We start from the raw sequence: 14,881 nt of genomic DNA, 5'->3' as shown, positions 1-14,881 counted from the left end.
AATATATCAAGTCTTCAGAGTGATTTTCATACTGCATGAAACCAGTAACTGTTTTTTTTTCCATTAAAAAACAAAAAACAAAACCCGCATATATAACGAAAAATAGCCAGCAGCAATATAAAGTTCATGATATGTAGTATAAAGTCTAAAAATGTGAAAACACTGGTATGTCCCTTTTTAGAAATGCAACATCAGATAAAGAAAACGAAGCGTTAGTATTGTGAAAAATGTTTCCCTCCTTGTTTATTGTTACACCAAGTATTTACTTCATCATTTCAAAGTACTTACCTGATAAGGATAATTGCATTAAAGTACAGCATTTGTATTAGACGTGTATCTCTGCTTTCAGTCTGCACAGTAGGGGTACTTAAAACCTACGTAGAAGATGCTGAAACAGCTCATTACAAAGTCACGCACTGGGGCCGGAGCCGTAGTGAAGCTGCTGCGTCAAGTTGTCCCGCCTGATCCTTGGTCCACCATCTCGACCCTCGCTCAGTCAGACACTCGCCTTCTATCTGCTGACATCGTCATCGTAAAAGATGGACAACTCATCGCTGTGAACGAGACTTTCTGCTCAAATACGCGGCGTTCGTTAGCGGAGGAGCTCATAATGATGTCCTCTTATTACCACCCAGCCAAGGAAGCAGAGATGGCGGCCATGACAGAGCCGCTCTGCCTGGAAAGAGGTAAGCCAGAGCGCCTCACCATCATCTACAGCCTTATAGAGTACATGAACAGTAAACCTGTGGAGGCTGTACTGAAAGGACGGTACTTAAGCAGTGTTTTTTCTTGGTCTTAAATCACCCGGCGATGACGGTGTTTGGTTACCTGAACTGTCTCTCCTTGTGTGATAGAGTGAGGGTGTGTCGCAGTTATCGCTGCTGCAAATGCTTGAGAGGGTTCGGCCAATCGCGCGACCGTTGCTCGTGCCCCGCACGTTTCTGTCTCGTAGTAGTAAACGGCTTTAACTGTGGAGTCCAATCAGAAACAAAAATGCCCACCATACTCCTGCTTTCTCGCTGTACGTCGGATTCAATCGGATTGCGGACTAAGTATTATCATATTCTCATCGTTGCGGTTATGACTCAGGAAGGTAGAGCTGGTCGTCCACTAACCGGTAGGTCGGTGTTTCGATTCCCGGCTCCTCCAATCTGCATGTCGAAGCGTCCTTGGGCAAGATACTGAAACCTAAATTGCTCCCGATGTATCGTGTGTGTGTGTAGAAAGCGCAGTATGTATGTGTGAATGGGTTAATGCGGCTGTAGTGTAAAGCGCTTTGAGTGGTCGATAAGACTAGAAAAGCGCTATATAAGTGCAGTCCATTTACCATATATTCCTTCCACCATTTGTATATAATTATTGAACTACTCAGCTTGGTCTGAAACATCTGTTTCTAATCACTGCCATACCATACCGTGTACCGCGAGCTGATTGTCAGAGCCGGAGACGCGGACGCGGCAGGTGCGCGATAGAGGCGCGGTAAAGCCGGGGGAAAACACGTTCATTTGAGTGAAGGAGGAGTTAAGTGCATTCATACTGTCCTTTAACACATGGACCTGTTTATATGGCTCAGGTTTGAAATGCTATAGCGCACACTGCCAGATGTAACATTCAAGGTGTGGTCTATGCCCACGCAACACAAGAGGGCTGTTTCGTAGATCCGGCTGCACAAATGCATGGATTTTTGCAAAAAGCCCGCCTTGAATTAATAACAAACTGAATCTGTTTCATAAAGCCAACTCACAGCTGCTGTCATTTTCTTACGTACTTAAAATTAATGTACAAGATATGTGGAATGTTAGATTTGATTAACATTGAAGTGTCCAATAAGAAGTCAGCCAGCTAACTTATTTTATAGCAAGACAAAGTATTAACTACACATTTCTATAAACTAGAGTTTGATACCAGTTGGATTATTGTACTTGGATCGTTGGCTAGTGTACCAGTTTGGGTCAATGTCAAAATGATCTGACTTAGTTTTATGGTTAAAACTTCTCTTGCTACTATAGCAGAATGTGTCAAGAGTAAAAAAAGAATTTGAAAGGTATATAAAATAATTTAAATGTTCTGACCAATGACCAATACATTTCAAATAAGCAATTAATTTTGGATTTTTTATGCATGTGTACTTGAATTGTTTGAAACAATCCAAACAAACACATGATCTGTTTATTTCACATTCTTTTAAAATTCTTTTAACATAAAGCTGATAAATTATGAAATTATCAAGTGTTTTTACTTAACTTACTGTGATAAATATATTGATGAATTATTTTTAGAGTAAATAAACAAAACTCTACCAACTCGTATGTATGTTGTATTATGACAGTAGGAGAAATAAGAAATAACATTGGACTATATAAGTATTACAAAACAATTATTAACTCTAACTGGCACTAAAAGTTGTGTTAACCAAACTGCAGCAGCGAGTTTCTCCAAAGTCCAAAGGAATCGGGGGTAACATCCACAGGCTAACGGGTACTGAGTCTACTGTCTGACTGAGCCCCAAATCTCCCAAGCGGGAGCTCTTCGATGGTGCTGAGGGCACCAAGTCTGTACTGGAGCTGGTATCAGCAGCAGCTGAGTCGAGTTGAATTGAGTATATCTATTTGTAATACTGAACAGTCTCACCAGCCACGGTAAGCCCTGAGGAGAAAGCATGATTTAGACAATCACCACCTGCACTGCTTGGAGCTAAAATTTGTCACACAGTTCTCAGTTTGTGTTTCTATTTAGTGTTGTGGTGCTTTAATTGATATGGCTGGCAGTTAGTTTGGTAACACATAAAAGCTTAGTACGTGGGAGAAGGTGAGAGCTTTTGCCAGTGTTGGACTTAGAGTACAGCAAATAGCCTTTTCCTGGAGTCAATGCGTGGCATTGTAAACTTTATTTGTGTTGAACTCAAAAAAGTAGTAGTGGAAAAGATTAGGTCGTTCATTTTTGGCCCGCACTAGAATGAGAACGTGTCCAATGTTGGATTTAGCTGCTATAGAGCAAAAAATGAGCTGTGGGCCCCTATGGCGCCACTTGAATACCCTATCCAGTATTTGCTGTGTCAGTTACTCTGTGACATTTCATTCATTAGCAAATTACATAATATCATCTGAAATATTTAATGTAGTAAAACTAGATGTTCACATAGGGCCCCTCTACAAGAAAAGGCCTCATTATTAGGTAAGAGCCACCTTGAAGCGCTTTACATTGTAGTTGTTATTGTGCTTTTGTGGTTATATAACTAAATACATGTGCAGTTAATCAAATTACTTCAAAGTAATTGCCTAACATAGAATTTGTAGTCCCCTAAGGATTTGAGGCCTTTGGGGACAATTGCCTGCTTTGCTCTGTTGGTAATCCAGCCTTGTGTTTTTTGTGCGAGATAGATGTGTGCAGGGTGATCGAGCTGTTGGACCGTCTGCAGCGGAGCGGTGAGCTGCCTCCTCCCAAACTGCAGGCCCTGCAGAGAGTCCTACAGAGCAAATTCTGTGCTGCCATCAGAGAGGTACGGATGTACAGCAGAGTGTTAGTGGAAATCTGGGGGCGCAAATATTGGGGGTGCTCAAACCCAATTTTTTTCCAAGTCCTAATAATATTTCCTGCCTAATTTATTAAGGGTATGCATATGATGTCACCTTACCTTACCTTGGTCATCACTCAAGTTTGGAATCCTGCTTCCTGACCTTTGACCTCTTCTCAGTGGATGTTTTGTGAGGTTTTAGTGTGGTGTTCACAGATAGCTGATGCTTTCTGATCCTGCTGTTTATACAGTGTCTTCCTAAGGGTAGAAAACTGTGTTCAACAGTGTTTCAAATACTCAAATCAAAACTGTGAGAGACCAAGCTGGCAGATTCGAGGAGTCATAAAAAGAGGGTTTTTATTTACCCAAAAATGAAGAATCTATTTACAAAATAGGCAACAAATTTTCCCGGGCCCAAAAAAGATGTCAGTTAAACAGAACTAATCTCAGGCTGAAATAGGGCTGTCCCCTAAAAGTCAATGACTTGATGCATTACTCAACTCGCAAGTCGAGTATTGCATCTTATGTATCTTTTGTGCTTTTTAAGGTGCCTCACAATATACAAAGCAATGCAGGACAACAGTGTGGCAGGCTGTGAATTTATGAGCAAACCAAGTCTTGCCTTAAAATGAGCGAACCACAAAACTAACTGTGACGGAAATAGAAGGCAGCAGCCCGGCAGGAGAGACATTCTGCAGTGCTGTAACATTTCATAACTGATCTAATGTGCTTTACATTAGTGCGTTATGAAGAAGGGATAATAACTGAGAAATATGGCGATGTAGACTAGAAAGACATAATCACAACTATGAACATTTCCAATGGATACCCATAATAATCTAATGTAATCTACTAATTTAATTAATAAATCATTTTCCAGTCATATCAAATTATGACTCATGAAATATTACATAGATATTGACCATGAAGTTAAAACAAACAAGCCATGTGACACTGGGCCTAAAGTACACTAATAAGGTACATTCATATTTTGTGTTAACAAGGTATGAATATACAGTATATAAGCTATAAGCTGAATGTTTCCAAACCAAACTGACCACAGTCTGCTGTATACTGGCTGGTCAGACGATTTCTGAAACAAAAGGGAAAACAAAAACAAGCATTACCAACTAATATAATTAAAATGGTAGTAAGCAAAGTGACTACCTCCACCAAGGACAAATATTGAGGAAAATGTCAGATAATTGCCCTATCTCCCAATGTTAAAAAAAGTGATGAAAATTATTGGATCTGCCCCTTTAACCAGATCCGCACCAAATCTGGTTCTGCCCAAACCCTAAGTTTGGTGCAATTCGTTCAGTACTTTTTGCATAATCTTGCTGACAAATAAACAAACAGACATGGGTGAAAACATAACCTCCTTGGTGGAGATAACAAAACAGGACAATTAGTCTATCAGTTTAAACACTTAAGCAATAACCAAAAAAAGAATACATTCTTAAGAAATAAACAACAAACAGTGGGTACTTGGTACAGTCTGATTGGCTGCTTCATGTATTTAAAAGCTTTTCTATAGGGGCTATATCTTTTGCTCAGGCCTCACAAGATGCCCTCCATCAGCAGCACTACCCAGCAGCACTGGTAACTCGAAGGAAATAGAAATTAGAACAATTTAAGGCAAATTTAACTGGAGCCAAACTAACGTCCAACTGTTCAGAAGTTAACTAAGTTCACTAAACTACAAATAAATAAACAAAAGTATGATGTTTAAAACAAAGGCTATGGTCACCATTTATCTGTTTGCTGATGTATGTGCAGTGTTTTGAACTTATGTGATGTGCATAAGATCAAAAGGTCAACAAACTCAATGAGCGGAAAATGAACAATTACATATAAACCATAAAGAAAACTGAGGTGTGTGAGTGCAGAAGGGTTACCAGCTTCTACATGAGCTGTGCGGCCCCAGGCGTAGACATCACAATAACTAATGACTTTACATTTCAGTAGTCAGTTAAAGGCCCAGTGGCTGTGCATGTGTATGGTCAGCAACTAAAACTAAATACTTTAATAGCTGCCAAGCACCATGCGGAGTATGCCATAGCTTTTTCACATGATAACTGCAGAGAAGGATTATGGCAACAGGAAAAGAAAACATTCTGACCCTAGACTTAAATAGAGGATTTTAATATTCATTTAAGAAATTCATCTATTCAAATAATTACTTTTTAAATTACTAATTAATTTAATTAAATAATAAACAAAATGGCAAATGGACTGCACTTAGATAGCGCGTTTCTGGGCTTATCGACCACTCAAAGCGCTTTACACTACTACCTCATTTATCCATTCAAACACACATTCATACAGTGCTCTTTTCTATACATAGTCCGCTTTCTACACACTCAAGCACCGATAATACATCAGGGGCAATTTGGGGCTCAGTATCTTGCCCAAGGACACTTAGACATGCGGACTGGAGGAGCCAGGGATCGGACCATCGACCTTCCGGTTAGTGCACAACCCACTCTACCTCCTTCGCCACAAAATGATAGCAATGAAAAACGTGATATGTGTTAATTACTGAGCCTTAGGGGGTTTGTTAGAAATACTTAGGCAAAGCCAGGCTATCTGTTTCCCTCCACTTCCTGTCTTTATACTAAGCTAAGATAACCATGTCTGAATATGAAACATGAGACTGCTATTCATCTTCTTATCTCACTGTCAGAAATAAAGCAAGTACGCATGTTTCCCAGAATGCTGACTCTTCCTTTAACTCCATGTTTGTTTTGTAAACTCATATATCAAAGTACTTATCCTGCGTCCTCTTGGGAAAATAAACATATAGCTCATCATCACGCGTTTGAAATTATGATTTAGTTACTTAAAGGTTGAACTTTTTTGTCTTGTATGTTTATAATGTTGTCCATATTCTGTGTTTCCAGTGTATATGACTTTACTCCAGTGACATGTTGGTCTGACTCATCTGTGTTTGCCCTGTTGTCTTTCAGGTATATGAGCAGCTATATGACACTCTAGACATTGTTGGAGGACCAGAAGTGCGAGCACAGGCAACAGCCAAGGTATTACAACTAAAGATTATTTAATTACTGCACAGTAATTGCACATGCACAGCACAAGCGCAAAGTCGTAGGTCTTGGGCGCATGGACTGTGTGGATGTCCTTGTAGCAGAAATTGCGTTATTAAAAACTCAGCACTATGGAAAAAGTACACAAGGGGTTGAGGAATAGATACATATATTGCAATATATAAAGGAGACAGTAGCTTACAGGGGTCAGAAGTCAGAAAGAAATGCCCCTCATAATGGTTAACAGATTTCACCACTTATAGTATTCAAACAAAGACAACATTACACGTGATTGGCTCTCTGTTGCTTACATAAGATAATCATCCAATGGCAAATTGCCAAGCGTTAAAAAGAGTTGATGTGAACCTTAACATTTCCTTTTATGGCAACCTCAAATGACCACAGAAACAAAACCCCACGTTTGAGGCCTCTTTTCTCAAGAATGTGCTGAAGATATCTTGACAGCAAGCATGTGGTAATTTCGGCTGGACCACAACAGCGGGACCAACCCTATAAACTTGAATTTCTGGGAGTGAGTGAGGGAGGGATAATGTTACACCATTGGTCAGCCGAATCTCAAGTGACTGATTGCTGATGTTTCACCATTGGTCGGCTGTCCGAGTGTTTGAGTTTCTGCATTGGCTGTTTCTCTTTCAAAATACATTGCCGCAAATGATTTCTATTGCATCATCAGGGGGGTGTTTACAGGCAGTGTTGCCAACTTAGCGCCTTTGTCGCTAGATTTACTGACTTTTCACACCTCCTTTAGCGTCATTCCTTACAAAAGCACTTAGCCGCAAATCTAGCGCCTTTTTGGACGAACCATAGCTGTAGAAAAGAGTGGCCAGTATTGCCCCCCAAGTGCGAGGTCGGTCTGTCCTCCGCAGACAAACCCTTTTATGCGTCTCATTCAATTGACTGCACAGCGGCTGTATAGACTTGAATGAGCTTCTAACGTTCTCTTTGAATGATCATTTTATAAGTAATTATAGCTGAAATCACAGCAAAGCTGTTGTCTCTAATTTATGTGTATGTTGATTTTGTCAGAGAATGCTAAAGAGGTGTGAAAAGTCAGTAAATCTAGCGGTTGTAAAATCAGGATTTTACCAGTGCAGAGCAGCAGCTTGGAAATGGCTTGGAAGTGACTGCAATCGAGCTGTGTTTCCCCCCATCATTTTTGTAATCTTGTTCTTCAATACTCCATTAGTTCTTTCAACAGAGAAGCATGAAGACAGTTATTCAGGAAAGCCCCACCTCAGAATAATGTTCTACAACAAATGTTTAGCAGTGGATTTTGCATCTGCCTGTTTACAGGGACAACCTTCCAAACACTTACGGAACATATCTTAAACAACTAGGGAATACCTAACTCACTGAAATCCATCATGAGATGTTGAAATGGCATTAGGAGTAGGAAATGCTGATTGTGTCATGTTGTGTGACTTACCTATGTTGTGTTGAGCATACACCAAACATCTTTCAGAAAGATTTCTGCAATTCCAAGATATGTCTGGAATTCTTATCACAGAGGCAGAAATTAAAGCCTCCTTTGATTTCTCAAAAGGTCAGTAGCCTCAAAAGTCCAAGTTACTGACTTATGTACAGTCAGTCCAGTCGCATGTGCCATGTCAGAAAGTGCTTGAGCAAATTTAGCATAATCACAGAGTCACTGTCTACAGTAGCCAGATAACACTGTTGCATGAGCTTATACTGTGGATCCTCCTGATCCTACAGGGCCTCCTGATTGGAACTTTGAGTAGATGTTGGCTACTGGCTACTGTAGATCCACTGTCTACAGTAGCCACTCGGGGCACACAGGTACTCATACAGGTGGTGGGAGGAGTTTTCCCAGATGGCCCAGAGTGTTGCAAGCATCCTCCTCTCACTCACCATCTCTAAGGTGTCCAGGGAAAACCCCTGGACAAATCCAGGCCTGCTAATCAGCCTATTTTTGTCCCTTGAAGCAATGCTACCCCCCCAGCAGACAACTGCATAAAAGATGGCTGATGTCTTAGGCTCACATTTTTTAAAGGCTGTCTTAAAACAACACTCACACACCCTATGTACATTGAAATGCTTGGTGTAATCATTCCTCCTGTTCATGTGAGGGAATTCTAGACAAAAACAAATGTAACTGGGGGAGATCTCCACTTGGTTTGTCTAACTCAGACTGCTGACGCATCATATTACCTTCGGATAAACTTTGGTAGAATACTTTTGCACAGAAGTATTCCATCACCTCCACTAGAAGCATAGGGGAAGGGATCTTTTGATAGTCAGTATAAAAAGGAGGAATGATTACAGCAAGCAAAATCTGTTTCAGTGTACATACAGTATGAATACCTTAATATTTTTCTAAGATAGACTATAAAAAATGTGAAACTATCCTTGAAGCAGTACTGCATTACTGCTGTGCATTTACTGCAATTATTTAGTTTTTGCTTGTTGACAAAAGCAGCAGTGGAGTGACATTGCACCAGAAACAGATGTGGTCCATTCTCAGTGCATTTTCTATGATACATCTTCACATCATACCAGACTGCTGCTTGTGATTACAGTCCACAGCCTAGCTTAATTTGACAAAGCTTTGTGTGATTCATTCAAGGATGTAAAGGGAGATTAAACCATTCAGAATCATTTTTATGTGGTATATTTTTTGTGTGTTTTTGCTGATCTTCGGTTTCCTTCCTGACCAGGCCACAGTGGCAGCCTTTGCAGCGAGCGAGGGCCATGCCCACCCAAGGGTGGTGGAGCTGCCCAAGACAGAAGAGGGTCTGGGCTTTAACATCATGGGGGGCAAAGAGCAGAACTCCCCCATCTACATCTCCAGAGTGATCCCTGGGGGGGTGGCAGACCGCCAAGGAGGGCTGAAGAGAGGAGACCAGCTGCTGTCTGTCAATGGCGTGGTAACAAGCTCAGGCCCACTGTCAACTACTAGAGACCCACTGAGAAGACCTACACTCAGACAAGTTTATTTTAATGCTAGTATTGAGATATTTCTGGCACAATAAACTAACATATTTTCATGCAGATGAATATCCACGCTCTATCAGCCAAATACTTGAAGTTCTAGATGATTAACATTAATAATTAAGGAAAAAATATGAAGAGAGACCTGCAATAGAGCCAAAATCCATTCTTTCTGCTGCTGCCTTTCTCAAGGCCATTTCAGTGTCCACAAGTGTTTAGAGAGTAACCGAACACCAAACTAATATGCACTGTTCCACCAACCTCGTCTGGTTGAAAAATTTCATGTGTGCTGGACCTGTACCGTCAGCCAGCAGTGCCTCATGGACTGGAAAACTATGAAATGAGCTTTATTCTTTAAATACAGGTACTTCGGTATTATTGTTTGTTGTTTTATCTTCACAAAACAATTGTACAAATTGCTGCAAATCATCTACAGGGGCTATGGTTGAAATATATTAGCGTGATGTCTTATGGTCTACATTTGGTTGAGTTATTCACAGAAATAACGGCAAACAAAGCTAAAACAGCACCAAACAAGTGCATCGAGGTCAGGAGTGTGAGACATGGACCTCAGGCGTGGCTGTGGCTCAGACAGGTTATCCACTAGTCACAGAGGTGGTGATTCGATCCCCAGCTCCTCCTGTCTACATGTCGAAGTGTTCGTAGGTAAGAACCTGAACCCCAAACTGCTCCTGATGATCAGACCAGCAGCTTGCACCTTGTGAACAGGGGAATGAGATGCAAATTTAAAGCGCTATATAAATGCAGCCTTTACCCCAATTAAACTCACTTCATGGGTCTTGGGTGGATCAGACTGAACCTTAAAAAACTAAAAGTGTAAGCATTCAAGATGGTTTGAAAATAACTGGAGGAGGTTTGAGACTCCATCGGTCCAGATGTTGAAATCTGTGAATGCACCCATCTCTACACATGAAGGAATACTGTGGCAGTAGCCTCTACAAAGCATGTCCTCTGTCATAAGGGTAGCTGTAGTTAAACTAAAATGACACTGAAATTAGGCATCACTCTCCCTCTTAATAAAACAACAGGAAAAGGCAGCTCCAGTGATTTCGTTACATACAATCATACAGTATTTATCTGATTCCTGAACGGTGCAACCATCGAAGGATCTGTGTGGGTGAGAGAGCATTGGTCTGTGTGTTTGCATGTGTCCCAAGAAACCAAAGATGGATGAAAGTGTCTGGTATGTGGATCCACATACCAGACACTTGAAATGACAAGTGTAATCGGGGCCACAAAGACCACATTTATGTAGCATTATTTCATTTTCATTTTGTCACACCGAAGAAAAGGTCTGTGGTTGGTCATTTTGAATGTCAATCAAAAAATGTTCTACTTTCATAAAATGCAGCTCTTGAATAGTTGAGAGAAACACTTTCAACTTTAATTTAAAAGGCTTTTAACACAAACATGTAGAGCTGTACTGTCCAGAAGTCTACTTCAGCTGCATTCACTCATTCATTTCTCCTGTGTGGCTATAGGTGTGTTAAACAGTGAAATTAACCATTGTGGGCCCATCATAGCATGCAGTTTGAGACTCCTGTTATGTGTTGGTGTCAATGCAGAGCGTTGAGGGGGAGCACCATGAAAAGGCCGTAGAGCTGCTGAAGGCAGCCCAGGCTTCAGTCAAACTTGTGGTCCGTTACACCCCAAAGGTCCTGGAGGAAATGGAGGCTCGCTTTGAGAAGATGAGGAGTGCCCGGAGACGACAGCAGCACACCAGCTACTCGTGAGACTGCTCGTTAGACTGCACCCAGTCCCCTCTGTTAATATATGTACTGGTACACAGTGTCAGCAGGTCCCAAATCCTGTACAGTATGTTCTACATACTAATCATCATTGTAGTCTGTTTTACAAAGAATAAACTTACTTTTTTTATTCCATTTTATACTAACAGGAAGTAATAGGACATGTGCAATGGTGAACCTCGGTCTAACAGTGACTTTGGAATGTCACTGCCAATTAAAATGAGGAAAGAACAGAAAAATGTCTCTGCCTGCTCTCCCTGTGTCTGTTTCCTCTTACAGTCCAATGACATGCAGGGCCCTGTTCGTCAATGTGGTTTAACTAATTCAGGTTGACATACTGTTTTAAGGTTAAAATAGTTATGTTAATCATCCAGATAATTTTGTACTTTGAAAGCAGTTGATTGATTTGTTAATCCTGGATGAAGTTATCCCGCATTTGTGTTTTAAATAAAGGTGAAATGACAAGAGAGTTGAAACCATGATCTGCAAAAATATGACTCACTAAATGCTGATCGTGTGATTGCAGTTGCATGAGGTGGGTATAATAGCAACCCTCCCCGCATGCACTGGGGCAATAGATTGATGGACAAAAGTCTCATTTTATGCATGTTCCTTCATATACTGCTGTTGTTTTGTTCCACATTGTGCTCCACAGTGTTTCAACTGTTTCCACTCTTTGATCACTGTTAAACAACATATCTGACCAGTGAAAGTTCTCAGACCACGAGTGATGCTGGTGCATGATAGGTGCTGTTCTCCCAAATGGACATATGAGAGACTTTTAAATGACAATCAGAAAACTGCTATGAAAATGCATTTCTGAAATCTCTCAAAAAGCAGCTTTAACTGTATATACAATTTTCAGCAAAGTGAGTTCTGCAGTTGATCATTTAATAAGTTTTAGTGCTAGCCAAAACTTACTAGTGCTTAGTAGTGTTAAAAGCACTACTACATTTACAACTGCATTAAAACAAGAATTATTCCTCATCGACATAAGATATCCAGATACAGATCACATGTTAATCACCAGGTGGAAATGGGACCTAAATTACCAGCAATTGGGAATGTATGTTACTCCTGTAAGAGCTGTCTCACACTGGGACAGGCTTCTGTGATCCTATGTTGGACTGGAGACTGACGATGGATGAATGCTGTTCTCATGGCATCTCTGGGAAGGTTCTCCACAAGTACACATAAGGCATCATGGTCCTTTAGCTCGTGTTTAGTGAGTGAACAAAGGTCACCAAGAGAAACATTTTAAAGCAGGCATCACATTTACCCTCCATTACATTTGTCACCTTCTGACACAAACATAACATTAGAAAAATAGGGTCAGTGTCATGAACAATGTACATTGTTGTGGCCATATGTCTTGGAGGTTTTTATAGTGTACTTAGCATAATTCTGTGTCTCTCTTCGTGCAGATCTCTGGAGTCCAGGGGCTAGCAAATCCAATGCCTCCATCCGCCTCATTATCCAACCCTCCTGACTCTTCTGTTCCTTTGGGAGGCAAGACTAGAGACAAGAAGCAAAAAACCAAAGTAGCCTACCAACACCTGTAAGCTGAACTTCTTCATGAAGCCAACGCTGCAGTTTAGCATTTTCTCCCTCTCTTTTCCCCTGTTTTTTAGACCTGTGGTTCTCAACCTTTTCAAGTCACGACCCCCCAGAATAATCAGGTTGGAACAGCACCCTCTCTGTGTTCCCGGACCTCCTAATTTAAGCATTAAGCATTAAATATAACACATGAAAGCTACCAAACTCTCACAAGAACACCACTGCTTTGCCCACAGACAAAACAAAAACTAATCTGATTTATCCAAATGTCTTTTAAGTTTAACTGGTTTTAAACTTTCATTTGCAAGCTCTTCTGAACAAATAAAACACTGTGGATATTCCACGTTTTTTGCTATGCTTGTTAATCTATATTGCAAAAAGTCAGCTGATATTTGCAAAGCTTGTTGGGAGCTCAGGATTATGTTGGAACTGCCACTGGCGCCTTGTGTTTCTCAATTGATGGTGCTGCAGTCAGAATTTCAGGTGACCCACTTTGAGACACCACCCGTTGGCCCGACGCTTGAGCTGGAATTCTTTTGCTGAGAAGGTATCGCTCTATAGTTGTTCCATGTGATGGCTAGCAAAACTGGCTATCGCTGCTTGGTTAAGCACGATAATGTGGCACAAAAGCGCCAAAATGAACGAGTATTTTTGTGTCCAATCTGTAATTAATGTGCACGCACAGAAACACACTCAATAAAATCTATTCTAAGGCAAATTATATCATTGGTATGGGCAATGTAATGTAAAACCATTCCCCAGTCTAAAATATGCAATTTTATTTTTAATATTTTATCTTTTGCTCCAGAGGGTCGCAAGGGTCTGGACCCCCCAGGTTGAGAACCACTGCCTTAGAGAAATGCTGAGTAACCTTGTTGTCAAATCATGCCTGTAATTTCACCTTCCAAGTTTGAAATCATCCTCAGCATCCTGTTACATAAGGCTCTCTTTAGTGTGTGGCTTAACTAGAACCCAGTTTTTCCATTCTCAAATTGTTTTACTTTTGCATTCTCATGTGCTGCACCCCATTCCTCAGCAGTGTCCACTGTCTGCAGTTAGACCTCATTAGCAGAAGAAACAAGGAAACTGACACCTACAGCCTTCACCGCCATTTCCTTATCAGATGTCCCAGCTAGAGGGCTAACCATTAGCATTATGAACAACTACAATGAAATCAGTGGCTGGCAACTATCATCTTAGTCAGAGTTTCAAGAATTGTTTTGTATTCATTAATTTGTGCACTGTATTCATTTAGTCACATAATTGTTCATGAAATAAAGTCAAAATGTGTAAACTGAAACTGTCTTGTTTTCTGCTGCAGATGGGTCACCTTTTAAAATGCCCCTCCTGTACACACAGCTGAAGTTTGCTTTCTCAGAAGTAAGGGGATAGTTCTGGGGAAAAACATTTTTTGGCTGACTCTCTGTTAACATTTTCAGTCCCACGTAGACAGTATGGTATCAGAGTAAAGACATTTCAAAACCATGTTTCAGATGTGTGAAACCCTTTTATTTCTTTGGGGAAGCGAAAAGCAAATTGGAAGTCAACTTCAGCCTTGCAATTTAGTGTGCAGGAGAATAGTAGAGCAGGGCCAGACTAACCCACTATGGGGGCGCCTATTGAACCCCCTTTTTCTCTAACTCTCTACCGTGTTTGTATTTCTAAGTATTAATTATTTTTTGGTTGGTGTGGTGGTTGATTAACCACAAATTTATTCAGGAATATATATACTGTAATCGTCAGCTAACTCAAATTTAAATTGGGCCTCTCAAAAAGAAGGGGCTTCAGGATTATGTAATAATTCCAATGTCGCCATTTCAAGTTACTTTGTGCTTTAGGGGTGCATACAGTTTTACCAAACAGATCTGCAGTTTATTGCATCAGCACAAACTAGTGTCCACACAGACAGCCTGGAGCTCGGGGCAGTTGAGTTGCCTTGTTGTTCGGGAGAGGTAGTCAGTGCAGCAGGTCTAACTTATGATCTAAAATATATATATAAGTGAGGTTTTACATTAAGTGTTATG

At 40.7% G+C, this 14,881-nt stretch overlaps 1 protein-coding gene across 10 annotated transcripts; it reads left to right on the top strand.

Annotated features, from left to right (window-relative positions):
- The first annotated feature begins 294 nt into the window (after positions 1-294).
- Positions 295-14,141, top strand: LOC120788186 (protein lin-7 homolog B). Of its 10 annotated transcripts, none has more exons than XR_005707198.1 (7): positions 799-1,117; positions 5,862-5,983; positions 6,484-6,555; positions 9,258-9,467; positions 11,118-11,281; positions 12,725-12,858; positions 13,897-14,141. XR_005707198.1 is itself a non-coding variant. In XM_040123756.1 (7 exons), the coding sequence occupies exons 3-7, from the start codon at positions 5,942-5,944 to the stop codon at positions 12,744-12,746; spliced, it is 510 nt and encodes a 169-aa protein (XP_039979690.1). In that variant the 5' UTR covers positions 805-1,021; positions 3,391-3,499; positions 5,862-5,941; the 3' UTR covers positions 12,747-14,141. The 10 variants fall into 10 exon arrangements, 8 of the variants coding, with proteins under 8 accessions (XP_039979684.1, XP_039979682.1, XP_039979690.1 ...); XR_005707197.1 differs by having other exon boundaries at positions 13,894-14,141; XM_040123756.1 differs by adding an exon at positions 3,391-3,499 and having other exon boundaries at positions 805-1,021; positions 12,725-14,141.
- Positions 14,142-14,881: the final 740 nt, after the last annotated feature.

The sequence above is a fragment of the Xiphias gladius genome, chromosome 3 (genome assembly GCF_016859285.1).
Source record: "Xiphias gladius isolate SHS-SW01 ecotype Sanya breed wild chromosome 3, ASM1685928v1, whole genome shotgun sequence".
NCBI lineage: Eukaryota > Metazoa > Chordata > Actinopteri > Istiophoriformes > Xiphiidae > Xiphias > Xiphias gladius.
Note: the sequence above shows the minus strand (reverse complement) of the source record. Positions and strands in the feature narration are given on the sequence as shown.

Coding starts and splice junctions, on each gene's coding strand:
- LOC120788186 (XM_040123748.1), top strand. CDS start 811: ATGACGGTGTTTGGTTACCTGAACTGTCTCTCCTTGTGTGATAGAGTG. Junction 1,118..5,861: donor AGCTGGTCGTCCACTAACCG/GTAGGTCGGTGT, acceptor TTCTATACATAG/TCCGCTTTCTACACACTCAA. Junction 9,468..11,117: donor TGCTGTCTGTCAATGGCGTG/GTAACAAGCTCA, acceptor GTGTCAATGCAG/AGCGTTGAGGGGGAGCACCA.